This window comes from Jaculus jaculus, chromosome 13 (genome assembly GCF_020740685.1).
Source record: "Jaculus jaculus isolate mJacJac1 chromosome 13, mJacJac1.mat.Y.cur, whole genome shotgun sequence".
Classification (NCBI taxonomy): domain Eukaryota; kingdom Metazoa; phylum Chordata; class Mammalia; order Rodentia; family Dipodidae; genus Jaculus; species Jaculus jaculus.
Genome location: NC_059114.1, coordinates 33,215,475 through 33,242,934, shown reverse-complemented (window position 1 = coordinate 33,242,934; position 27,460 = coordinate 33,215,475). Strand labels below are relative to the sequence as shown.

At 48.2% G+C, this 27,460-nt stretch overlaps 1 protein-coding gene across 2 annotated transcripts in view; it reads right to left on the bottom strand.

The window, feature by feature from the left end:
- Positions 1-12,444: 12,444 nt before the first annotated feature.
- The window catches only part of Pdgfrb (platelet derived growth factor receptor beta), a 41,027-nt gene continuing 26,011 nt past the window's right edge, over positions 12,445-27,460 (bottom strand). For both annotated transcript variants that reach the window (XM_004664772.2, XM_045132303.1), the window contains 13 exons: positions 25,640-25,734; positions 24,760-24,892; positions 24,186-24,290; positions 23,767-23,877; positions 22,631-22,790; positions 21,363-21,523; positions 20,741-20,859; positions 20,391-20,513; positions 17,967-18,078; positions 17,355-17,454; positions 16,723-16,828; positions 15,444-15,676; positions 12,445-14,284 (listed from right to left, as the gene is read on the bottom strand). In XM_004664772.2, coding sequence (XP_004664829.2) covers positions 14,101-14,284; positions 15,444-15,676; positions 16,723-16,828; positions 17,355-17,454; positions 17,967-18,078; positions 20,391-20,513; positions 20,741-20,859; positions 21,363-21,523; positions 22,631-22,790; positions 23,767-23,877; positions 24,186-24,290; positions 24,760-24,892; positions 25,640-25,734 — 1,742 coding nt within the window. In that variant the 3' untranslated portion in view covers positions 12,445-14,100. The remainder of the gene's footprint in view (positions 14,285-15,443; positions 15,677-16,722; positions 16,829-17,354; positions 17,455-17,966; positions 18,079-20,390; positions 20,514-20,740; positions 20,860-21,362; positions 21,524-22,630; positions 22,791-23,766; positions 23,878-24,185; positions 24,291-24,759; positions 24,893-25,639; positions 25,735-27,460) is intronic.

Genomic DNA, 27,460 nt, shown 5'->3' with positions numbered 1-27,460 from the left:
CAAGCACCTTAACTGCTAAGACATCTCTCCAGGCCAATCCCTCTTATCTTTTTTTTTTTTAATTTTTATTAACATTTTCCATGATTATAAAATATATCCCATAGTAATTCCCTCCCTCCCCACCCCCACACTTTCCCATTTCCTCTTATCTTTTTTTATTTTTTTGAGGTAGGGTCTCACTCTAACCCAGGCTGACCTGGAATTCACTATGCAGTCTCAGGGTGGCCTCATACTCACAGCAATCCTCCTCCCTCTGCCTCCCAAGTGCTGGGATTAAAGGTGTGCGCCACCATGCCTGGCCCAATCCCTCCTATCTTTAATCTCATTCCAAAAGAACTAGTCAGCTCCTCCTGTGGCAGACCTCACAGGTACCTTTGCCTTTGTTCCCTGCTCATTTCACCCTCCTCTCTCCACCACTGCTCTTGCTGAGTGCTATCCTGGCAGCTTCTGTGTTTTCTTCCTGACTGCGCTCCTGCCTCTGTCTGGACTCTGACCACTGGCTCTGCTGGCTGCACGTCTGTCAGTCACTCTCCTGTGGGCCCCTGAGCTTCACAGTGCTGTTACCTGGCACTGGCACATTTGAAAGGCTGGTTACTGGCTCAGTGTGACAAATTCTTGCCCAGTAGGAGTTCCTTGGTGGGCCCTGCAACTCGTTCAGTCTTCTCTATACCTTCTACACTTGGCCCTCTCTGGCACTGTCAGATGAATGAGTAAATGCATCAACAGTGAAGAAGCCTAGAGAAGAAGAGGTCCCCCTTTCAGAAACCAAGTCATATGGAAAATGCTTCATATGTTAGGCTTGTTTGGGGCCCAGGAAGGCTTAGACTCAGCACTCATTCCTACATGTAAATCCCTCACCAGCCTGGTAATACTGCTTGCTACAACATGACATTTAGGGACATAGATGTGACTTTTTATCCAAATGGAGACCTTGGAGACTGAGAGAGTGGTGACTCAGGGCAGGAAGATAGGTCTGAGTCACCCTGTCCAAATGAGCACTCTTCATGACATGACCAAGCTTTCAGCACAACCATCTCCCTTAGGGGAACGCTGTAATTATGATGAAGAAAGACAGGCTCAGAGGCATTAAGTTACGTGCCCAGAGTTACAAAGCAGACAAATAGCAGAGCTGAGTTTTGAATACAGGAATCCAGCTTCAGAGCCCATACACCCCCATGGGTATATATACCCATGATAGAGGCTCTAAGGATGGTCAACTATATAAGGGAGCTGCCTGGGGTTGGGAGCTAGACCACAAATTGCATCCTTCACTCCTAGCCTGCAGCCTCTCCGGGTCTCGCTTCTTTATCTGTCTGTCAATGGCAGGTCTAGTGAGCCAGTAACGTAGGCAAAGTAGACTTTGCAAACACTTATTCCATGCTCACCCTTGGGAGACAGGGATGGAACAGGCACAGTCCTCCCTTCTGGAGCTCACGGCTTGTTGGTGGAGTTGAGGAGGAGATGCAGGAGGCTCTGGGAGCATGGAGAACACATGGAGGAAGTTGGTGTCAGAGCTGAACTGGAATTGGGTGCAAGCAGGAGCAAGGAATGGTCCAGAAAGGACAAGCAGCATGGTAGAAATCTGGTGATGAGAGTGTACAGGGCATCAGAAGCTAAGAGCATGGAAGAATTCTTACATAAGGGCCTATGAATGGACCACACATAGATTGGGGAAGGGCTGCCATTCTCAGCTGAGAAATCAGGAAGGTTTTGTGGAACAGATGGCTTGCGCTGACAGTTTAAGCAAGACTGGCCTTCAGCACAGGGGGCAAGGCATGCTAGGTAGCACGTGGCAATGACAGCACTTAGAGAGGTTGAAAATTGTGTGTCCCACACCGAGAGGACCAGCCTTGGAGGACAGATTGGAGAGAGCAGCAGGGATTAGGAACAGGCTAGATGGGCTGGAGAGATGGCTTAGCAGTTAGGGCACTTGCCTGTGAAGCCTAAGGACCCAGGTTCAATTCTCCAGGTCCCACATAAGCCAGTTATACAAGGTGGCACACGCATCTGGAGTTCATTGGCAGTGGCTAGAGGCCCTGGTTCGGCCATTCTCTCTCCCTTCCTCTCTCTCTGTCTCTAACAAATAAATAAGTAAAAATAAATCAGGAACAGGCCAGAGAGGGCCTTGAAGACCACATTGTTAATTGGGCCCAAGGGAGACTCTGAAGATGCTTGAACAAGGGAGGGCTAACAACTGTCACTATGCCATAGGTAGATAATAAGGAAGAAAAGAAACAGGCATAGAAACTTCCATCTTGCCCCTTCAGAGGGAAAGAACTCTGTGATGCTTGTGTTTTTCCAGCTGCTCTGTTACGTCCCCATGGTTGTCACTTTTCTAGTTCTGTGTGGCAAAACCCCACAAGACCTAATGTCAGAAAGAGGTTGTGGAAGTGCAAAGTTACTCTAGGGGTGCTGGCAGTGGGCAGCCTGACCTGTAGGGAGAAGAACTACCCCTGGGGTGGGCAGACAGGAGCAGCAGGTATAGGCTGGCATGCCATGGGACAGAGAGGGGGTATAAAGAGACTGTGAGGCTCTGTAATATCTCCAAGTCCTCTCCGAGCCAGGGCTTCCTCCCCAGGCCCAAAAGCAGTCCTGTAGATTTTACTTTGAGCTGTGAGAGCCCCCAGAACAGGCCCAGAACCCCATGCCAAGGAAATCCCCAGGGAGTCACATGCCAGTTACATCCTGATCTCAGCTCTGGCTGCTTTTCCTATCAAGTCCAGGGCCTGGACTGAGCCAGGAAGGTAGTAGCAAGGACAGGAGTGGCTTGGGCAAGCCAATTGGGGCTCGGAGCCTCTTTTTCTGCACTGGCTAATCTTCTCTTTGCTCTCTTCCTTGGCTCATTGTGAGGATCAGATGTCCCTAAAAGGGGCACTCTGAAGTGTGGGGGTTGGATACTCCTGAACCTGGTCCCAGCATCAAGAGTACCATGGGAAGGTCTACCTGCAGAAGGCTCTGGGACTGGTTACATGAGAAGGTCCTGGCTTGGTGTAGCACTTAACTCTTGACCTCTTTTCTTTTCTTTTTGCAAGTGTGTGTGTGTGACACGTTTTTGTGCAGGTTCACATGCACATGGAGCACAGAGAACAGCATCAAGTGTCATTCCTCACGTACACCATTCACCTATTTTTTTTTGGAGTGAGAGAGAGAGAGAATGGGTGAATGGCACACCAAGGCCTTCAGCCACTGCAAACGACCTCCAAATGTGTGTATCCCCTTATGTAAATGTGCAACATTGCACGTATGTGTCACTGCATGTCTGGCTTATGTAGGACCTGGAGATTCAATCATGAGTGATTAGGCTTCACAGGCAAGTACCTTAACTGCTAAGCCATCTCTCCAGCCCCATTCGGCCATGTTTGAAACAAGGTCTTTCATTGGTTTGCTACCAGGTAGGCTAGGCTGGCTGGCTAGCAAGCCCCAGAGATTCTCCAGTCTGGCACTGGGATTCTAGGCACATGCCACACCTGGCATTTTCATGTGGGTTCTAGAGAGCAAACTCAGTTCTTCATGAAAGCTCTCTACTGACTGAGCTGTGTCTTCTTGGCCAACCTGACAGATCTAGGCTCCCTCAAGAAGCCTAGAGCTCCTTGCCATGATCCAGATTTATTCTCCTTGTCATATATTTTCTTAGCCTCCTAAGGGCATGTGTGGGCGATGTGAATGTCTTGGTGTGTGTGTGTGTGTGGTCACATGTGTGGATGCACATGGATGTGGAGGCCAAAGGTCAATGTTGGGGGTCTTCCTCAGTTACTCTCCACATTGTTTATTGAGACAGAGTTTCTCACTGAGTTCATCAATTTGGCTAGACCAATCAGCTTGCCCTAGGGATCCTCCTGTCTCCAACTCCACAGTGTTTACCACCACTCCCTGGCATTTACATAGATACTGGGGATCTGAACTCAGGTTGTCAAGTGCTTTACTGACTGAGCTATATCTTAAACCCTCAGATTCTAGTCTGGCAGTGTTCTTCTCCTGCCTCTGCTTCCCAAGTGCTGTGATTATTCCAGGTGTGAACCACCATGTCTGACTCCAGTAACATCACACACACACACACACACACCTTACCTGGAGCCCCCTATGCAGCCCAGGTCTCAGACTGTTGATCCTTCTGCCCTACATATGCATTATGAGATTACAAGCATGTGTCATTTTTCCAGCTCTTCCACAACATTTTGAAATGTTTATCCTCATTACTTAGCATCTCTCTAGAAACTTATCCTATGGAAACACACTCACAAGTGTGAAAACATAAATGTTTCAAGCAAGGGTTTTTACAGTGTAATTTATAACTATGGAAACAACTTAATTGTCCATTCATAGGGAATCTATTAGTCAATTTATGGCACAAGAATACTTTTCAATTATGTACAGCTATACAATGGATGAATCTGTATGTACTGCTGACCTCTGAGTTCTCTGAGTACTGTGAAAAACAGACAGTAAGTTGGGCTGGAGAGATGGCTTAGTGGTTAAAATTGCTTGCTTGCAAAGTCTGTCAGCCATTCAATTTCCCAGTACCCATGTAAAGACAGATGCACAAGGTGGTGCCTACATTTGGAGTTCATTTGCAGTGGCCCTGGCATGCCCATTCTTTCTCTCCCTCTCTCACTCTCTGTTAGCAAATAAATAATAAATAGATTTTTTAAAATTGCAAAATGGTAGTGGTAGTTTTAAAAATACTTATGGCTGGGGAGATGGCTTAGCAGTTAAGTTGCTTGCTGTGAAGACTAAGGACCCAGGTCCAATTCTCCAATACTATCATAATGCACGAGGTGGTACATGTACTTGGAGCAGCAGCTAGAGGCCCTGGTGTGCCCATTCTCTCTATCTCAAATAAATAAAATATTTTTAAAAGATACTTACAATTTAATTAGCTACAGAACACAAATATTAATATAAAGAGGTTAAAATCCTAGATAAATATAGCTAAACTATTGATAATGAGAAGTAGAGTTTTCATAAAACAGTTTCCTACCCACAGACTAGCTAAGCAAAGAGAGAGTATTTAAAATGTTACTAGAGTATAACGTAGGAAAACACACAAGGGGAAATTTTCCCTTTCTGTAATACATATTCTAAACATGGATTATTTTGGGGGCAGTATAAACATCATTTTTCTAAACATGGAATTTTGAAAGTACAGGCATATTATTTAAACACGTTTAAAATTTTTATTTATTTATTTGAGAGTGAGAAAGAGGGAGAGAAAGAAAGAAAGAGAGAGGAAGAGAGAGAATGGGTGTGCCAGAGCCTGTACCCACCCACTGCAAATGAACTCCAAATACATGCACCACCTTGTGCATCTGGCTTACGTGGATCCTGGGGGAATCAAACATGGGTCCTTTGGCTTTGTAGGCAAATGCCTTAACTGCTAAGCCATCTCTCCACCTGTCCTACTTAAACACTTTTATAAAATGAATTTAGCCAGGTGTGGTGGTGCACACATTTAATCCCAGCACTTGGGAGGCAGAGGTGGGAGGATTACTGTGAGTTCGAGGCCACCCTGAGACTACATAGTGAATTCCAGGTCAGCCTGGGCTAGAGTGAGACCCTACCTCAAAAAACAAAAACAAAAACAAAAACAAATAAAATAAAATGAATTAAGTTTTATAGACTTGGATAATAACTTCAGATAAAAAGATTTATAGGGACTGGAGAGATGGTTTAACAGTTAAGGTGCTTGCCTGCAAAGCCAAAGCACCCAGGTTCAATTCCCCAGGACCCACGTAAGCCAGATGCACGAGGTGGCATCTGGAGTTTGTTTGCAGTGGCTAGAAGTCCTGGCATGCCCATTCTCTCCCTCCCTCTCTCTCTCAAATAATATATAAAAAAATTTTTTAAAAAGAAAGAAATTTATAAAGACAGGGCTCTCTAATCCAGAGAACAAGTATTGATATGTTCATCATTGGGTGAGGTCTGGAACCTACCAACAATAGCTCCTTCTGACTTGCCCCTATTTTTCCAGGAACAAAGACCCATAGCTGAGAGTAGAGTGGTGGAAGAACTGTGTGGCACATGTGGTTCATCTGTCTGGGAGGAAAATTCCAGCCCACCCTTGCTGAGAGACTGGCGCTGGCACAGGGGGATGGGCTATTCACACCCTCTTCCAAACTGTTGTCCATTATTTAAAAAAATATATTTATTATTGTTTATTTATTTGAGAGAGAGAAAGAGGCAGAGGCAGAGAGAGAGAATGTGTGAATGAGTGCTCCAGGGCCTCCAGCCACTGCAAACAAACTCCAGAGGCGTGCGCCCCCTTGTGCATCTGGCTAACGTGGGTCCTGGAGAATAGAACCGGGATCCTTTGGCTTTGCAGGCAAACACTTTAATTTTCTCCAGCCTCTATTTTTCATTATTTTTACCCAACCCTAATGAAGTGGGCTATTAAGATAGAAAAAGATGAGAGATACACAAAAAAGGAAAAGAGCCTTTCTCCCTAATATAGACCTGAACTTTGATTCTTGCTGACCCAGTCAAGAGTTTCCACATAGCTAAATATAAACTGTCCAGCACAGAAACCATGCACACTCATACTCCCTTCCTAAAAATACTAAAAAAATTATTAAGACAATTACTGAACCATGATCAGGATAAAAAAAAACAAACATGTTTTAGCCTCTACATTGACCTGAATAGAGCAAAATTACGTTGACTTTTAAATTTTTTATCCTATTTTTGTTGTTGTTTTTTGAGGTCAGGTTTTACTCTAGCCCAGGCTGACCTGGAATTCACTATGTAGCCTCAGGGTGGCCTCAAACTCACAGCAATTCTCCTATTTCTGCCTCCCAAGTGGTGGGATTAAAGGGACGTCCCACCATGCTCCTCAGCTTTATTCATGTTTTTGTCTTACTTTTTTTTTTGTTTTTTGTTTTTGTTTTTTGTTTTTTCAAGGTAGGGTCTCACTTTAGTCCAGGCTGACCTGGAATTCATGATGTAAACTCAGGGTAGCCTCAAACTCAGCAATCCACCTACCTCTGCTTCTAGAGAGTTGGGTTTAAAGGCATGTGCCACCACACCTTGCTTTATCCACATTTCTTCCTCATGTGTAAGCCTGCCCAGGACTTCATGAATCACCTTATAATTTCATTCACTTAAAAAAAAGACAACAAGGACTAGAGAGATGGCTTAGTGGTTAAGGCACTTGCTTGCAAAGGCTAAGAACACAGGTCCAGTTCACCAGTACTCATGTAAGCCAGATGCATAAGGTGGCAAATGTATTTGAAGTTTCGTTTGTAGTGGCTAGAGGCCCTGACATGCCCATATTCTATTCTTTCTCTCTCTCAAATAAACAAACAAATAAATTAAATACATAAAATATTTTTTTAAAAAAACCAGCCAGGTGTGGTGATGCACTTGTTTAATCCCAGCACTCAGGAGGCAGAGGTCAGTGGATTGATGTGGGTTTGGGGCCAGACTAAGACTAAATAGTGAATTCCAGGCTAGCCAGGGCTAGAGTGAGACCCTGCCTTAAAATAAACAACAAAAACTCAAACTTTTTGAGGGCTGGAAAGATATCCCAGTGGGTAAAGTGCTTACCTTATTACAATAAAGAACCAAGTTCAATCCTTAGTGCTCATGGAGGGAAAACTGCTGGGCACATTCCTATAATTCTGGTGTTGGGGAGACAGAGACAGGAGGGTTCTTGGGGCTTACTGGCTAGGTAGTCTTGCCTAATTGGTTAGCTTCAGGCCAACGAGAGACCCTGCCTCAATAAAATAAAAACAACAAAAACCAGATGGGCAGTGTTCTTGAGGATAACAGCCAAGTTTGTCATCTGGCCTCCACATGAACAACATGCTTGTACCATGAATGCATACCACACACATGTGTCAATGCCAAAAAAAAAAAAAAAAACCTTTTGATAAATGAACAGGAAGGCTGGGGAGATGACTCAGCAGTTAAAGGCATTTGATTGTAAGGCCTGTCTACCTGGGCTCAATTCCCTTGTACCCATGTAAATCTGGGTGTAAAGTGGCACATGCATCTGGGGTTAATTTGCAGTGACAAGAAGGCCTAGTTTGCCTGTATTTTTTTCCTCTCTCTCTTTCTGCTTATAAATAAATACATTTTTTAAAAGAGATAAGTAAGGCAATATATTTTTCCTCTCTCTCAATCTTAGTTATAGATTATCTCCTTTAAACAGTGTAACACCAAAATATAGCCTCTGCCATGGAGCCACTAATAGGATTTCCTCTTTTGACACCTGCACTTGACTCTCTGCAATCACACCTACCCTTTCTCCCAATCAATACATTCACTAATTTTGCTTCACTCTGAATCATCCTGAAATTCTTTCTCTATGAAAGATGAGAATTCTATCTATGCCTCTATGGAGGCCCCTGGGGACTTGAAGAGGATTCCCCATTGGCTGCTGCTGACACTAAGGTTCACTTAGCTGTCTCCTCCCATACAGCACTTTCTTGCTCATTCTCTTGGGACCACACAATACCAGAGAGGTCTGGAGTCAGGAAACAGGAGCTGCAATCCAGGTATTCCAGATGCCCAGCTCCCCATTGTCCTGAGCTGATCCTGGACCCCTATCTTCCTGAGTTGATCATGGATCTCCATGTTCCTGAGTTGATCCTGAATCACAATCTTCAAGAGTTCATCCTGGATCTCAATTTCCCTGAGCTAATCCAGGCTCCCCATCTTCCTGAATTCATCCTGGCTCCCCATCTCCCTGAACTGATCCTAGATACTCATCTCCCTGAGCTAATCCTAGATCCTCACCACCCTGAACTCATTCTGGACCCCCATCTCCCTTAGCTGTTCCTGGATCCCCATCTCCCTGAGCTGATATGGAATCCCTATCACTTAAACTCATTCTAGATCCCCTAATCTCTGAGCTGACCCTGGACCCCACCCTCTGATCTTATCCTGGAGCCACATCTCCCTGAGCTAATCCTGGATCCCCATCTCAATGAACTCATCCTGGAATACCATCTCTCTGAACTCATTCTGGATCTTATCTCCCTGAACTGATCCTGGATCCCCATTTCCATGAACTCATCCTAGAAACCAGTCTTCCTGAGCTAATCCTGAATACCCATCATTCTGAGCTGATCCTGATTCTCATCTCTCTGAATTCATTCTGGATCTTCATCTCCCTGAATGGATCATGGATCTCCATGTTCCTGAGCTAATCCTGGATCCCTATCTTCCTGAGCTGATCTTGAATCCTCACCTCCTTGTACTAATCCTGGATCTCCATCTCCCTGAAGTAATCATGGATAACTATCTCCTTGAACTCATCCTGGATACCCATTTCCCTGAACTCATAATGGATCCTCATCTTCCTGAGCTCATCTGGGTTCCCCATTTCTCTGGACTCTTCCTGGAACCTCATCTTTCTGAGCTGATCCTGGATCCCCATATTCCTGAACTCATCCTGGGTCCCTATCTTCCTGAGCTGATTCTGGACTCCCCATTTCCCTTAATTCATCCTGGAACCCCATCTTCCTGAGCTGATCCTGTATTCCCACCCCCATGAACTGATCCTGGATTCCCACATCCATGAACTCATTCTGGAACCCCATCTTCCTGAACTGATCCTGGATCCTCATCTTTCTGAGATAATCCTTGATCCCTATCTACTTAAATCATTTTGGATCACCATTTTCCTAAGCTGATCCTGGATCCCTAGCTCCCTTAAGTCATTTTGGATACTCATCTTCCTGAGCCAGTCCTGGAACCCCATATTTCTGAGCTGATCTTGGATCCCCATCTCCCTGAATTCATCCTGGATACTCATATTCCTGAGCTCATCCTGGATTCCTATCTCCATGAACTCATTCTGGATCCCTATCTTCCTGAGCTCATCCTGGATCCCTATCTCCCTGAACTGACCCTGGATCTCCATCTTCATGAGCTGATCCTGGATCCCCATTTTCCCTGAACTCATTCTGGATCCCCATTTTTCTGAGCTGATCCTAGATCCCCATTTCTCTGAATTCATCTTGGATCTCCATCTTTCTGAGCTGATATTGAATCCCCATTTGCCTGAACTCATTCTGGATCCTCAGCTTCCCTAGCTGATCTTGGATCCTCATCTCCCTGAGCTCACCCTGGATCTCCATCTCCCTGAGCTCATCTGGAACCAGATGTTTCTGAGCTGATCCTGGATCCCCATCTCTCTAAGCTGATGCTGGATTCTGATCTCCCTGAACTCATCCTAGAGCCACATTTTCCTGAGCTGATCCTGGATTCCCATCTTCCTGAGTTGATCTTGGATACCCATCTCCCTGAACTCATTCTGGAACCCCATATTCCTGAGCTTATCCTGAGTCCCCATCTTCCTGAAGTGATCCTGGATCCCCATCTCCCTGAACTCATTCTGGATCCCCATCTCCCTGAGCTTATCCTGGATCTCCATCTTTCTGAACTCATTTTGTATCCCATCCCATTGTGCTGATCCTGGATCCCTATCTCCCTGAACTCATCTTGGATTCCCATTTTCCTAAACTCATTTTAGATCCGCACTTTCCTGTGTTGATCCTGGCTCCCCATCTCTGTGACCTCTCTGGGAGGCAATCTGGCACCAGCTCCTTGTTAATGTGGCACCCTGAACACATGATGTTGGCAATGTCACTTGAAAATCTCTCATCTTATCTACACTCTGTCTAGTATTCATATGACTGGTGTGCATGTAAAAGATGATGTGTGTTCTACAGACAAGCTAAATGTGACATGGTAACTGCTGAATCTGCTTTATCTCTGTGGCTTTGACTGTCCCATCCACCATAAGAAAACTGAGGTCTGAGGTGGTGCCATTCACTGGAGGTCTCTAAGAAGCAGGCTGAGATGACGAATGGAGTCTCTAGACCCTCAGACTAAGGCAAAGGCAATTTCAGTAGCAGACACTCTGTCTGGAATGCGGGTTTTATTCTTTGCAGGACAGATCAGAATATTGCCTCACTCTATGCCTGCCACAACTAGGAGGGGAGTCACAGGCTCAGGCTGTCTTCTAAATCCAGGACTCCTGAGTGGGTGAGTTGTCAGTACCCAGGCCCTATTTTCAGTGGGGTTTTCCATGGCATGTCTCAGCTACCCCTGAGTTGGCAGCTGGCCTGTGAGTCAGAGCTGCCCCACAACTCTGCTCCTTTTCCTCTAGCAGCCACAGCCTTACTGATTCCTGGAGTCAGTCCAGGGATGTCTGAAGCTCTAAAACAAGGTTTCTTCCCCAAAAGAAATGATTTTCCTTCTGCTCAGAGAGCCAGGGGAGGCCCAAGGAGTCACAGCAAGGAGGTTTCCCCTCTCAAGGGATCCTGGTGGCAGGAGCAGAAGCCCCATCCTGGGTCTGGGAGGGACCCTGAACCTCTTCCCTGTCTCGGTGCTATTATCCCTGGTTTTGTGCTGCTGTCAGTGTCCCACGGACCTGGACTCCACAGGAAAGCTTAAGGTTTTGACCAAGCAGGGGCCCAAATGCCCACCTCATGCCAGCTCCACGACCTTCTGCAGGCACGTGGGTCAGGGTCTGCATTCCTCTGCTCAGCCCAGCCCAGGTAGATGCAGCCCTCCACCACAGCCTGGTCTCTTCCTACCACTAGCTTTATCCCAGCCACACTTCCCTCTAATCCTCTCTTTCCTCCTCCTCTTTCTTCCCCACTTTCTCCTCAGTGCCTCTTGCTCTCTGGCACTTAGGTGTTCTGATTACCCTGTTCCTACCTGGTTTCCAACAATGATTCTCCTTGATCAGGAATCCAGACTCTGATACGCACATCTGTGGTAGTTTGGTTTGATTCAGGTGTCCCCCATAAACTTGAATGTTCTGAATGCTAGGTTCCCAGCTGGTGGAGATTTGGGAATTAACACCTCCAGGAGGCAGTGTATTGTTGGGGGCGGGCTTATGGGTATTATAGCCGGCTTTCCCTTGCCAGTGTTTGGCACACTCTCTTGTTCCTGTTGTCCACATTATGTGGGACAGGGGCTGATGTCCACCCTCTGTTCATGCCATCGTTTTCCCCCACCATCGCAGAGCTTCCCCTTGAGCCTGAAACCAAAATAAACCTCTTTTTCCCCACAGGCTGCTCTTGGTTGGGTGATTTCTACCAGCAATGTGAACCTGACTGCAACAACTTCTCAAAAGCCATCCCAGCCTCAGTCTGGCAGCCAGCAGCAAGGAGCAGGGTGAGGAGGACTGGCCTAGTTTCATAGTTAAAGCCAGAGCACATGGTGGGGAGGGGCAAGGAGAGGAGGTGCCCCTCAGCATTAATGCCTCAGAAGAGCCCTTCCAGCCCTGCCAGGGGTCAGGAAAACAACCTTACCTCACACCCACCTGGGAAGTCTAAGGTCTAAGTCACTCAGCATTACCAAAGGTGGGGAAAGGTGAAACTCCCTTACAGATGGGTAATGGGAGAGTCAGAGTTGAAAGGAACCTGTCTGAGTTATCTCCACACCTCTGCTCCTAGGCATACAGACCCAAACCTAACAGATCACAGTCTGTAAGTGAGAAGCACCAAGTTTAATTTTAAAAATCTCCCTTAAAAAAGTACACAGATAGTAAAACTTAATAGAATACAAAATAGCACTTCGGATGTATAAATGTGAGTTAATGTGAGTCTTAAAAATACTTGTAAACCTAAGTGATTACATCTTTGGTACCGTAGTGAGAAGCCACTCCCCCTCTTCAGCCAGACACTGGGGCCCCAAGTGGGAGCTGCCATTGAAGGACAGGCCCCAGAAGAGCCTATTCCAGCCCTCCTCTCCTGGCGGTCTTTATTACAATCCCCACTCCTCAGGCACCTCCAATTCCCACTGGTTTGGAGATAATAAGATGTCACTGCCAGACTTAGGCAGGGACAAAACCACATCCCTGGGCAGTGCTGCCTAGGACATGGGCCAAGTGGCAGTTGAGACAACATGCTTCTCATCTTTCATGACACGCCTGTCCCTACTGTCTACTGTATATGCACACACTTCAGGCAACAGTGGCCTGAGGCGACCTAACTTGTCTGTCCTCTTTGCCTTCCATGCCTGGGCCACTTCCAGCGCTCATCATGGTGCTGAAAGAGGTCTCATGGTTCTTCCATGTTCCTAGGGCAGCTGTGGGGGCTTTCCAGGACACTAGCTTGTCACTTCAAGTCAAGGTCTCAGCAGCTGCACTTGTACAGTTCCTCAACCCCAGAGCAGAGTTTGTATCTGGAATTTCCCCAGAGGCCAGTGAACCTCCATGAAGGTGGCTTGGGGACTTGGCCTTGTTTCATCTGGATGTAGACCAATGGAATACTCTAGAATACTGGCGTTGACAGTAGAGTTAATGAGTCTAACTTGCTTATTTTCAAATTGGAAAACCAAGATCTGAGAAAGCAAGGGAGACTTCCAAGGCCTCACAGCAGGTCCAGCACCGAGTCAGAACCTCCGGTGGTGCAAACTTCACAGGACACCTTAACGTATCACTGATGAAGGCCCCATCTGGGCCTACAGACTTTGGTGGGCACATTAAGACTAGGATGCTAAGGAAAAGGTCCAAGGACTGGTGGGGCCTGAAAGACATGGATGGCTGAGTGTACCCCAAGGGCCCCGGACAGAGGCAGTATGCCAAGGTGCCCTGGGCTCTGTCCCGGGAAATAACAGCAGTAATTAAGCATAGCTGGCCCTAGACTAGCTCAGGCCTGGGAGAGTAGAAGCTGGTTCTAGGGGAAGGTAATTTCTGGGTGAAATGATACTGTCCTAAGGCAGCCTCAGCTCAACCAGGAGCCAGGGGTGCCAGGTCCTTCCCCAGTTCTTGGGTAGGTCAAAGGAGGGGGACAGATAAAGATGTTAACTTATCACCTCACTCCCCTAAAAATCTCCCCCAGGGATGCTAAGCTTCCCACCTGTCCATTAACTAGACTGTGGGTTACCAAGCCCAGCTTCTTGTCTTATATTTGGGTAAACTGAGTCCCCTGGGAAGGAAGCCCTGGCTCAGAATCTCATGGCCTTCTCAAAGCAGTCCCTACAGTTCTCATGCCTCCTAAGCTGGCCCCCAGGACTTGGGACACTGCATGTTAAGGGCAGAAGCCTTCCTGTAAAGGGTAGCATGGCGTCTGGGAGGACAGGCCTGACCAGGAGATCTGGGTGCCAGGAGGCTGACGGGAGCATATGCATGTGGGTTAGGGTCTACAGGAAGCTGTCCTCTGCTTCAGCCAGAGGCCCAGGGCAGCCTGAATCCCGTGGCTCCCCCAGCTCCATCTCTGGCTCCACCTGGGTATGGGGCTGAAGCTTCTGCTCTGGCTCTTCTTGGGGGTCCAGAGGGCTGTCGCAGGAGATGGTAGAGGAAGTGTTGACTTCATTCAAGGTGGAGCTAGAGGAAGGAAGTGAGTGAATGAGGAGGCAGGGGAATCCCAGGAAAATAGTCACTACACTATGTAAGAAGATCTCCGTGTGCTGGTCTTTACACATTCCACTTATTTGATCCTGTAAGGCCTGCACCATGAGGGAAATGAAGCTCAGACGGGTTATATCCATGCTCTACAACATGCATGGGTGAGTGGAGGAGCTGGGACTTCAACAGAGGTTCAGTTGGCCCTAAAGTTCATGTCTCATATACCTTCCTCCCAGTGACCCCATCCTCTACACTCAGAGATATTATCTCTCGCCTCACAAGTCCCTAATAGAAGTACTTTCACTGTTTTAACCTTATAGAAGAGGAGACTCTGTGGAGTACTTTGTCTGAAAGTCACAAAATCGGGCTAGCATTCATACCCCAAGCTGTCTGAACTCTACCTTTGGCCTTGGAATGTTTGCTCATCAACAGTCAGAGCAAAGAAGCCTTCAGGGCCTGCTAAGGTCTGTGTGCACCACTAGTTCATGTGGGTAAACTGAGGCTCTCAAAGGCAAGGCCTGGCCAGGTCTCAGTGACAGAGCTAGAACCCAGGCTTGGGGCTCCTTCTACTTCAACTGTTTTGGGGGTGGGTCTGGTCTCAGGGGAGCCTCCTATTCATTTAGAGTGCAAGTTCAGACACCAGCTAGGGCCTCTGGAACACTTCCTACACACAACACCACAACTCCCCCCACCCCACAAAGCAAAAGGAAACCCAATCTGGTCTGAATTGTTGTAACTGCTATTCCATCTAGTCTGTCTGGGACCTTCTGGGAAGGTGCTGAGGCTAGCTATGACCTTCACTGACAGCTGGGAGATGTCAAGTAGGTTTCCTTCTTGCCCTTAGAACTAGCATCAGCCCTAGAGAGGGGAAAGGACAGGTGGCTTGTAAGGATATCCTTAAAGAGACAGGTTACCTTAGAAATAAGTCCCTACCCATTGTGTTTTGGTCCAGTCTTCCTTTCCTACCTAAGACTTCAAAGACTGAATAAGCTCTACTCTTTGGTATCCATTAGCAGGAGCAAGTCCTCACCCTAGCTAACTTAGTTATGTAGCTTGGTTCACACACACACACACACACACACACACACACACACACACACTGCACATGAGTATGGGGACCCAGGACCAGGATGCCTACCTGGCAAGGCTGGGGGAACCCTCCAGGGGTCCCTCATCAACAGCCTCAGGCTTCGGATCAGGCAAGGGAATGATGTAGTCATTGTCACCCTCGTTGGGCTGAACAGCAGTGTAGAGGACAGAACTGGTGTCCAGGGGAGATTGAAGGCCGTGGAACCCAGACAAGCGGGCTTGGGACCGCAGGATGGCTGGGTGGTCACTCCTCAGAAACTCCTCATCCACCTGCTGGTACTTCTGTTCATAGAACAGGGAGTAAGGAAAAACATGGGTGCTAAGACAGGAATTGCCTTAGAGATCTAACTCAGCCAGTGCTCACAGAGGAAGGGGTTCTACCCAAAGCCACACAGCTGAGCAGGCATCTCCCAAGACAAGGTGCACTCAGTGTCTTATCGGGAGGGGCAAATAGCCAGCAGCACCATGACCCTAATTCCTTCGTGAGTTCAGAGTATTAGCTCTTAACCTGTCTTAGCTTCCATGGGAACTGGGGGTTGGGAGATGCTTAAGTAAGAAATGGTAGCTACACTCTGTCTTTCTCTTCCCAGGACTATCCCTGCCTGGGAATGAGAAGTGGAGCACACGACAAGGCTGGCTCCACTAGCCTTGCACAAACTTGCAACAAAGTCTAAGATGTTAGTGTTAGAGGTCATACAAGCCTGGAGTTGATCACACTTGTGAGTCGTTGTGATTGTTAATATCGATTGTCAACTTGACAGGATCTAGAATCATCTAGGAGACTAACCTTTGGGCATGTCTGTGTGAGATTAGGCTCCTTGAGGTGGGAAGGCAGCCCCTAACGGTAGGTGGCAGTATTGCTCAGGCCAGGATCATGGAATGAATAAAAAGGAGAATGCAGGCTGAGCATGAGCAGGCTCTTGACTTCCTGACTGCAGGGCAATGTGACCAGCTGCTTTACACTTCTGCTGCCAGGTCTTTCCCACCATAATGGGACTTTGTGCCCTCAAACTGTAAGCTGAATCAACACTTCCTCCCTAATTTGCTGCTTGTCAGGTATTCTGTCACAACAACAGGGAAAGAAACTAATACAGAGCTCTAGGTGTTGTCATGGGTGCCCAGGTGTGACAGGCAGGACTATAGTTCCTGACTCCCTGGGTCACATCACTCAGCCTCCACATCTTCATTCTGTTAAAATAAATGAAACTTAGGCACAAAGTAGGTGAAGGGTATTTGCTTCCAAACACCAGCATATCACATGCAGCCTGGTACCCAGGCTGACTTCAGGGCCAGAATTCCATATCCCATCGTTCCCTGCCTCCACCTACCTTTTTGTAACCCTCACTCAGCAGTCTCTCAAGCAGCAGCACTAGCTGAGAGAAGGGGGGCCGAATCTCAAACTTCTCTTCCCAGCACTTCTGCATGATCTCATAGCTGTGGGGAGAGGGTGCAGAGGTAGGGTCTGGCAGGGGCCAGCACAGTGAGGCTTGGAACAAAGTGAGCAAGGAAAAGGAGTTGGGAAGAAGTGGGCAAGACCACATTATTTCACTATTCCCTTGGGAAGTCCTATCAGCACCCCTCTCCCACCCCACTCATATGGTTCTGAGGGGTCTTCCACACAGTGGTGGCACATGACCCAGTGTTGGCCAATGGGAATTTTCACTGTTCCTAGCTCAGTGGCTGGCTGTGATGGCATGCTGAGGCCTTGAAGGTCAGCTCTGGGCCTTTGGAACAATGCAAGTAGTAAGATACCAGGCTGGTGCTTCTGCCAGCCATGTGGGCAGGGCTGGCCTGAAAAGGAGGCCAGCATAGGCAAAGCAAAACCTTGAGCTGGGGCAAGTGCTTTCAGATGGCACTATGAATGCATTGTTCCAGATCTAGCTGGAATAGACCTCTAGCTAGGTTGCATGTACATGATTTGTCCCATAAAATCCTCCCAAATGCACGTGGTTCCACTCACATCTCGTCAGAAGCATGTGCAGGCTGGGCCATGCGGTAGCCCCGCTTGATGGCATTGTAGAACTGCTCATTCATGGGCAGCTCTGGGTAAGGGGTGCCACCTGTCAGAGAGCAGAGACAGTGACACATTGGCTAAGGGGTATGGAAAAGTGACAGGGTACACTCCTCTCCCAGACAGGGAGAGGCTCATTGGTCCTGGGATGGGTAAGGGTTCATTCATTACAATGAATGCTCTTGGCATTGGAAAATGGACTACATAGAGATGGAAAATCGCTGCTTTGATTGCTTTGGTTTTTTATTTTTATTTTTTGAGACAGGGTCTCTATTCATAGTCCAGGCACGACTCAAACTTCCAATTCTCCTGTCTCACAAGTTCTGGGAGGTGTGCACCACCCCACCTGGTTTCAAGCAGGCTTTTTGATGTCACTGTCTAATTGAAGGGTTTACCTTGGGTCCAGAGAGGGCAAATGATTTGCCAAAGCCATACAGTGGGAATAAAGTGGCAGAGCTGGGACTTGCCCTGCTCATGTCTAGGGTCTGTCTCACAGGCCCTGCATGCTGGAGGATGGATTAGGAGGTAGGACCAGGAGGGCTGGGGAAGAAAGCACTGCACCCAGTGTGAAGATCTCCCAGAGTAAAATCCCAAAGGACCACACGTCGCTCAGAGTGGTGTAGAGGCTGTTGAAGATGCTCTCTGGGGCCATCCACTTCAGAGGCAGGAAGGTCTGTGAGAAAAGGACAGGCACTGAATTGTATGGAGAAGCCAGACTCCTAGTCTATATGCCTAACTCTGGTGTCCATCCCTTTCCTGACCAGACTATGGCAAGGCTGCTTTCTGTCTCATTAGGCAGGGACTTGGTGGCTTGTGTTCTTGAAGAAAGCCTTGGAGTATACAGTGCATAAAGTGACAGGAAGCCAGATATGCCCAGGTGCCTCTGGGGTTCCATTCTGGGATTCACTGGAAACTAGAAGGTAGGATGGTTTCGTGTGTGTGTGTGTGTGTGTGTGTGTGTGTGTGTGTGTGTGTGTGTGTTTATGTATGCATTTGTGTACTGGGACATGTGAGTATGTGCTAAGGAGGCCAGAGAACCCAGGATGTTATTCTACATGCCTATCCACCACTCAAAATTTTTATTTATTTATTTTTTACTTTGAGGCAGGCTCTAACCTAGCCCAGGGTGACCTGGAACTTAGTCTGTATCTTAGACTGGCCTGGAACTCACCTTACCTTAGGTAAGAGATCTTACCTTACCCCCTTGAGTGCTGGGATTAAAGGCACAAGCCAATATGACTGTCTTTATTTTTATTTTTTCATATATATGTGTGCATGTGTGTGTACCCATAAACACATGTGTTTGGAGCATCCTTAAGTGACATCTACAGGAATGCTATTCACCTCTTTCATTGGCCTGGAGTTCACCAATTAAACTAGAGAAATTGGGTAGCAACCTCCTGGGTTCTTCCTGTCTCCACCTCCCCTCAGCTTGGGATAACAGGTGCATCTCACAACACTTGGCAATTTAATGTGCTATTTGGAGATCAATCTCAGGTCCTCATGCTTTCAAAGGCAAGTACTTTACTGTTTACTTACAGACTGTTGCTTGCATCTTTTTTTTTTTTTTTTTTCAGAATGGGTCTTTAACTGGCCTGGAACTCACCAAGTTAGTTGGCTAGATTGGCTGGCCTGTTTCCATCATCCCAGTCCTGAGATAACAAACGCACACCACTATGCTCTGTTCTTTATTTCTTCCTTCCTTTCTTTGTTTATTTTTTATTTATTTATTTATTTTGGTTGTTTTGAGATAGGGTCTTGCCCTAGCCTGGGTTGATCTAGAACTCACTCTGTAGTTCTAGGCTGGCCTTGAACTCAGTGATCCTCCTACCTCTGTTACCCAAGTGCTGGGATTAAAGGCGTGTGCCACTATGCCTGGCTTTTTTTTTTTTTTAAATAAACATAGTTCTGGGAATCAAATTCAGATCCTCATGCCTACAAGGCAAGAACTTTACTAAGTTACCTCTCCAGCACAGGCTGATAATGTTTTAACCTAACCAGTCCTGGTCACTGCCTGTGACTGACTCACCTGTCACCTGGGCCCCTTCCTCTGCCTGCCTGCCTAACATTTCCTAGAGCAGATCTGTCCTCACCTCCTTTCTCCCCATATGAGGCCCACTGCATTTGGTCCCTTGACTTCTGCTATGACAAGTATACCTAAACTCCTGTCTTGTCCCACAGTGTGCACTGAATAGCCAGGTGGCTCCTTGTCCTAGCCCCACTCACATCTGGGTAGCAAAAACCATCCTTGCGCTGGAGTGATGGCTTAGTGTTTAAAGTGCTTGCCTGCAAAGCCTAAGGACCCATGTTTGATTCCCCAGTTCCCATGTAAGGCAGATGCACAAGACAATACATATGTCTGGAGTTCAATTGCAGTGGCTGGAGGCCCTGGCATGCCAATTCTCTCTCACACACACATTAAAAAAGCCATCTTTCCTCAGAGAAATTTCTTTTTAGCCTCAAAAAAATCAGGGATGATTAAAAAAAAAAAATCAGGGCTGAGCCAGGTATGGTGGCACATGCCTTTAATCTCAGCCCTTGGGAGGCAGAGGTAGGAGGATCGCTGTATGAGGCCACCCTGAGACTACATAGTGAATTCCAGGTCAGCCTGGGCTAGAGTGAGACCCTGCCTTGAAAAACAAAACAACAACAAAAAAACTCAGGGTTGAAGAGATGGCTTAGTGGTTAAGGCATTTGCCTATAAAGCCTAAGGACCCATGTTTGATTCCCCAGGTCCCACGTAAGCCAGATGCAGAAGGTGGTGCATGTGTCTGGAGTTCATTTGCAGTGGCTAGAGACCCTGTCGTGCTCATTTTCTCTATCTCTCAAATAAATAAATTAATTTTTAAAAAAGCCATCTTTGCTAGCAGGACAGGCTACCAGGTACCCAGTACTGATCTGAGCCACAGCCACACTGGTCAGGGGCATCCTGTTTCCAGGGCTAAGAACATATGACAAACCTTACCAGACTAAGATGGTACTTACACTGCCTTTAGAGATGTAGTTTGAGTCACGCATGATATCTCGAGCGAGGCCAAAGTCACATATCTTGACCAGTTTGCCCTCACAAATGAGCACGTTCCTGGCTGCCAAGTCTCTGTGGACACACTGGATTAGGAGACAGAGGAGCTGAGGCCAAGGGGACATTGTCAGAGAAGACCTTCTGGGCCCAGATTTTTGGGAAATGCATGTCTGCTTAGGTGTAAGGATGCTTGTCAGCCCTGCTCATCTGAGGGGAACAAGCTATTACACAGGGCCACATGGATAAATAAGGCTGATTGGCTAAGTAACCCTCCCCACAGCACCCCACAACCCTGCCCTGTGTCAAAACGTACATTCTTAGAGGCCAGGAACTCCATGCCATTCGCCACCTGGTAGCTGAAGCCCACAAGGTCTGTGTAGCTAAGCACTGGAGACTCACTGATCAAAGTAGCCCGATACGTCCTCTCAGGGGCTAGAGAGAGCAGAGGTGATAGGTCATTTTGTGTACCACCATGGCATAGAGGACCCTTTTGGCTTGTGGGGGGATGGATGGCCAAGGCAGCTACTGATCTTCTAGGTTGCCCCTAAAGGAGAATGATTTCTTAGTCTAACCTAAGCCTCTCTCCTTGCCCAGTGTACTTACTCGCCCTAGGGCCCCTAGCTTAGCTTTGTCTGCCTGCTTCTCAGGACTTTGCAGCAGCCTGGGGCCAACTTAGAGCAGTTTGCATTTCGCCCAGGCCCCTGCACACCCCAGCTCTTCCTTGCCTGCTGACTGTGTACATGCCTCTAGATATATCAGCAGGTCTCCTATTGAGGTTCCACTGCATAGTAGCTTTTGGCTAGCCTCAGTTTCCACATCAAGGAGATGGCATCAGACTAGCTTCCTCCCAGGAATATTGTAAGGCTGGGAACATGAAAAGAATGCATCACTGTACTCATGTGAGCCTGTGCAGGTGCAGTGCTGCGACCACCTACCAGAGGGGACGTAGTTATCATAAGGGGCCATGTAGTTGGAGGACTCTATGTCCGCATATTTGATGTCTCCTTTCATGTCCAGCATGGGCACGTAGTCCACCGACTCATCCTTGCTCATGTCCATGTAGCCACCATCACTCTCCCCAGTTAGTGACACGTGGCTGGGATCAAAAATGGGAAAGGTCATGGGCTTCTCTTCCCTCGCCCTCCTGCCCCTTGCTTGGCCTGAAACCCAGGGGCCTTGTCACCTATAGACATCTTCACTCACTTACCCATCTTCTGTTGGTCTGTCACAATGTAATCAAGCCTATTCAACTAAATTTTGTGGCCCTAAGATAGACTCTAAGGCTGCTGGGATGACAAGCTCATACCTAGAAATGATTATAGCACCCAAGACAAGGGTGAAAAGTGAGTGTGTATAGAGACACCTTTCTAGGTCTGTCTAGTATCACTCAGCCATGTCCCCCTGGCGGGGAGGCCAGGCACAGTCCACTGTGGCAGCAAGGCCTCGCCTTCATCCTTCTGCTATGGCCTCAGCTCCCCACAGAGGTAGGATTCCAAGTTATAATGTGTCTCTATGGGTAGGGAAAAGGCAGTAAGTAATGAGTCAGAATGCCTGAGAGAACAGGGATGAATTTTCATGTCTTTTGTATGTAGTTTTCCGAATTTACTATTTACTTTTACTTTACTTTTTTTTTTCTTTTTTTTAGTTTTTTGAGGTAGGGTTTTGCTCTAGCCTAGGCTGACCTGGAATTCACTATGATGTCTCAGGCTGGCCTCAAATGCACAGCGAACCTCCTACCTCTGCTTCCTGAGTGCTGGAATTAAAGGCGTGTGCCACCATGCTTGGTTATACTATTTACTTTTCAAATCAGCAAAAGAAGTATCCTTTTGGAAAAAGTTAAAAATGGGAATGCAATGCCTATTTGCTGGGGAGGCTCACATGTGGCAGTTGCAGTAGGACACAGGGCTTGTAGCATCACAGAACATGTTGATAGGCTGGTCCTCAGCTCACTGTCTCTGCCCCTTGCCCCTGGGACAGGAAAGCAAGGCACCCATGACACAAGATAGTATACACGTTCAAAAGGGTCATGTCTGTAGAGGCCTTAGCCTGGCACTTGGTACCGGGTTCACTGGGGTGGTTAGGGAGCTACCACTGCCTGCCCTCTATTATCTTCATCATTTCAGTGTGGACTGATTTGTGCACAGCCTTGGTTCCTGCTGCCCCATCCCCACAGCTTGGCAGGACCTCACTTCCCTCGGGGTACCTGGACAGAGGGAACACCATGGGCAGTGCATTGCTGTAGAGCTCAGTGCTGGGTGGCTGGTGCTTGTCTGAGTGGTGCTGCAGGAACGTGTGCTTATTACGATGCAGATAGTCCACCAGGTCACCATAGCGGCAGTACTCAGTGATGATGTAGATAGGCCCTGCGGAGGGACAGGTGCAGGGGCAGTCTCTGGGGAGGCCTGTGGCTTCCCGTCATGGCCACAAAGCCAAGAAACAAGCTGGATGTGAAGACATAGCTGGAAAGGTGGCAAAGTGGGTTGGCTCCGTGCAAGCCTGGGTTGTCTGCCTGCCTCTGTGACGGCAAGCAAGGCTCTTGGTCTCCCTGGGTCTCTCTTTCCCCATCTGGTCAATAGGGCTATCAACACCCACCCAAGGGGTTGGCATGAAAACTCCTGGGACAAGGCCCACAGCATTTGCTGTTATGGCTGTCTTCAGACCCTAGCTCGGTTTAGAGCCCAGTCTATATAAAGCAGGCAAAGGCAACTATTATGTCATCAGTTTGCCGTTACATTCAAATTCAACACACTTTACAGAGGGAACTTGGAGATATCAATGAAAGCAAAACTTTAGAAATGAGCGTGCATTTCAGGCATGGACTGGTCTACACATGCAGTGTGCTTTAGATTTGGTCGCACAATATTGAGGAAAATCCCCAATCTCACCACAAGTAGCTGCAAATGACAATCATCTTTTTCTTTTCTTTTCTTACAGCCTAAATTTTAAGCAGACCTTCACATAAATGCTGTTGGACAAATCGCACTTTCCTGTCTGATGTGAACAAAAGCAGCTAGCTTGGTTAGTGCCCTAGTGGTCTCCACCAGCTTTTGTATGAGCTGTCACTTGTTAGCCGTTTCCAAACCGTACCATGAAAATACAAATACATCCAAGGACACCTGGACTTGGAACCTGCTGGTCTGAGGAGTCTTTCTGCCACAAAGGTGTTGATTCTGAGTTTCTCCAAGCAGGCCCATCTAAGACTGAAATGAGGGCTCTGGGTGGCACAGGGCTTGGTGGGGTGGTGTGTGTGTGTGTGTGTCCTACTGTTAGTGGACTGAGGATGGGGAGGTTCTGGGTCCAGGCAATTTTCAGGAGTCCTCTGGGGAATGAGCTGCATACCTCCTTTGGTGCAGGCCCCCAGCAGATTGACCACATTCAAGTGAGGCCCGAGGTGACTCATGATCTTCAACTCTGACATGAGGGCCTGTTTCTCACTGCTGCGGGCTGTGGCTGAGAGGAAGAGGGACCTGATCAGACCAAGCTGATCACCAAGGCCTCATCAGAGCCTACTTGGCCTCCTTTGTCCTGCCCAGCTGTAGGACCCAGGGGTGATGAAGTCCCCAGTAGAGAGGGTAGGAGATAGGTAGATGAGGGTGGAGAGGGAGAAGGCAGTCTGAGGAGGCCAAAGTGAAGAGCCTTTCCGTCACAACTGAACTGTCTGTGCCTAGCACACTGGGACCATCCTGCTCCGGGAAAGGCCGGGTATGTGGGGAATGGAAGGCCAGGTGTGATGGGCAGGGACAACTCCCTGGACTTACATTTCAGCATCTTGACAGCCACTTTCATGGTGGCCTGTGAATGGCTCAGGCCATGAGCCGTGGCTTCCACCACTTGTCCAAAGGCCCCTGAGCCAAGGGTACGTCCTGGGAGAGAGAGAGAATCCCTCAACTCCTGTCCTGCCAGGAAGCTGCAGCCTTACATTTCTCCATATAGGAGAAGAAGAGCTACTCTCTTAGGTCAACTTCCACACCCTTCAAACCACCCTGGATTGGCCAGATGGCTTGCTGGAGGAGGCTGCCCATTCCTTTGGGGTTTTACCTGGATCACACCTTCTATCTGCCTCACCCTGAATCCCTCTCCAGCTAGCCTAAGCCCAGTCTGGCACACAGCCTATCCCAATGCTCCTCTTTGGCCTTGAAGAGTCCCAGCTCACTGTCTCAGAAGTTCCTCAGTGTCTGGCAGTCTCTGACGTCATCTTGCTTTCATTGTACAGAGGAGACACTGAGGGCTAAAGAAGGCAAAGCACCTTCCCTACACCTCACAGCTAGCCACATCCAGGCTTAGAGCAGACCTCTGTCTCCTCACTGTCACCAGAGGCCTGGCAGGACTGACCAAGCACAAGCTGGTCCCGCGGCAGCTCCCACGTGGAGTCATAAGGCAGCTGCACAGGGTCCACGTAGATGTACTCGTGGCCGTCAGAGCTCACAGACTCAATCACTTTCCATCGGATCTCATAGCGTGGCTTCTATAGGGCAAGACCAGAAACAGGAGGTCACAGGGAATCTTTGGTATTGAGTCCACTTGGTCTAGCCAGGGCAGGCAGACAGGACAGGAGACCTTAAAGCCCAGGAGGGCAAGGCCTTATCTGAAGTCACACAGCAAGTGAGCACAGAGCCAGGGCCTTATGGACTCCGAGGGAGCAGGCCCCAGGGACCAGCAGGGGAAGAATGGCTAAGGAGCCTGGCAGGGAGCAGGTAAAGGCCTGAACCACCAGGCCTGCCTCACCAGCTGCTTTTAGAGAATGGGAAGAATAGGCAACCCCAGAAACTGACATGAGCTATGATACTCTAGTCAGATGTGGTGGCCCCACCCCACAACGGGTTTGTCACCATGGGAATTTCAGAAGGATGTGACCTTTGTATTTGGAAATCTTAGGATTCTCGAGTCACAGGATTGGAATCTTACAATGACAAGATCAATTCCTAATTTGAGAATCTTAAAATTTTGGAACCACAGAATGGTGAAATGTCAGAACAGAGGATTGAAATTACAGATTCATGGGGTCAGACTGCATTTCAGTGAGTCAGGAGTCTCCAGGGATGAGAGGGACAGGGGAAGGGAGAAGCAGCTGGGGACTCATTGTCACTCTGTATCAGTTCCCAGTTAAGTTCTATGCTGGGCTCTGGATGTGGCCAAACTATGCAGACTCTTTGAGGGAGACCATGAAGAAATATGGGGCACTATTTTGCACCTGTGGCCCAGGGGTGCTTACCTTCTGCCAGAGAATGATGAGGATGATGAGGGAGATGATGGTGATGACTACCAAGGCTAGGATGGCTGAGATCACCACCACCTTGAAGGGCAGGGCTGGAGATAGAGACCAGAGGAGGCATAAGCGAATGCACTGAGCAAGCTGCTCTTCCCCTCCCACTGCAGGAACTGCAGTTCTTTGGACCCACCTTGCCCAGCCCTGAAGCCTCCACTGCCTGGGAGGCAGGGTCCAAGCCTCTTGCTTGAGCCCACATTCCAGCCTCACCTATGAGCCCCAGCGCTCCTCACTGATGAGGCTCAGCTTGTGGCCAGCCTCCATGTGCCTTCAGCACTTACCAGACTTGGATTGGCCTTTCTGCATTGCACCAGGCTGTGCCAAATCTGGTTCCTGGGTCTTACTGGTTCTTCTGACCCCAGGTGCCTTGAGGACAAGGCTATGCCATTCTCCTATAAGCCTAGTTGGGCTGACATGTCCGGCTTACAGTACCAAATGGCCAAGGCACTGAGTGATTAACCCCTGAGGGAGCCGACTGAGCTCTTACAGCCTGACACTCCAGACACATACAGAAGCCTGCTCCTCCTAGCCCCATTCTGGGACCCAGCCAGGATGCTTGGTGATGGTGGTCATGGAGTGCACCTCTCAGGGCACTGGGGTGAATGTGCAGGGTTACTTGGGCGCCTCAAGTCTTCAGTTTCCTCTACTCCAAAGTCCTCTACCTAATCATGGCCAACCCTTTGTCTCCTGCCTTGTTCCTCCAGCCACCCCTGGTATCTCCTGGGAACTCGTTTCTTCCTCCTCTGTCCTCCTCCTAACCTTGTTTGCTCCTTCAGGGGCATTCTCCTGGTTCACCCCATTCCTCCTCAGGGTCACCACACTTCTGCTCTCTTTCATAGGCAGCCAACATCCTGATCCTTGAGAAGGGAGTCTGCACCCTCCAAGGACCCATCTCAATCACCCCAGGTCCCCATGAATGGAGTCCTCCTCAGGTGTGACATGGCAGCTCTGCTCAGAGCTGGTTTGCAGATCAGGCTCACACTGTCTGCCCAGGGCTACTTGCTCAGGGATCTGTGCACATGTGCGGGAGTGTGTGTGTTGAGGGGAGTGCAGGGCCGGTGGTGGGAGGAATAGGGAATTTTTTAAAAGCCCACCTATCCTCTGAGGGCAGGAGGCAGGGGACAGGTGTGGACTAGACAAACATAGGCATGTATACAGCCATGGACCTGTCTGAGTACACACTCATGAGTGTGTCCAAATGCCCTTTGGGATTTTGCTTGCTCTCACTTCTGCCTACCCTGCAGCCCTTACTATTTCCTTCTCTATTATCTCCCTTACCCCAAATCCACACACAGTCTGCACGCTAACGAGGTTGACTTCTTTTAATTTTTCAGTATTTATGTTGTCTCCAAGCTTTTCCACAGGCCCTTCCCTGACTGGAACACCATTTCTCACAGGCTAAAACCAAGTTATCTTTTAGAGTTTGACCTAAAGCTTCTTTTGCGTGGGTCACTTCCTCATCCTGAAGCTGGGTGTATGGCCCCTTTCCCATCTGGCTTTCCCCTCAAAGTGGTGGTCCAGAGTAGAATGGCCTACTTCCTTAACCACCTTCTCTCTGCACTGAGTAGGCAGGCAGAGCTGGCCCACTGGGCTCTATTCCGAAGTGAGAGGCTGTATCCCCACAACTACTTACTGAATAAAAGCCCGGTGAATAATGAAGTAGGTACACACAGGTGGGCACAGGCAGGAATGGACAGGGAGACCTGCACATGTGTCTGGCTCTGGTAGACACTGTTCATATGTGCAAGAATTGTGCATGTATAAGCT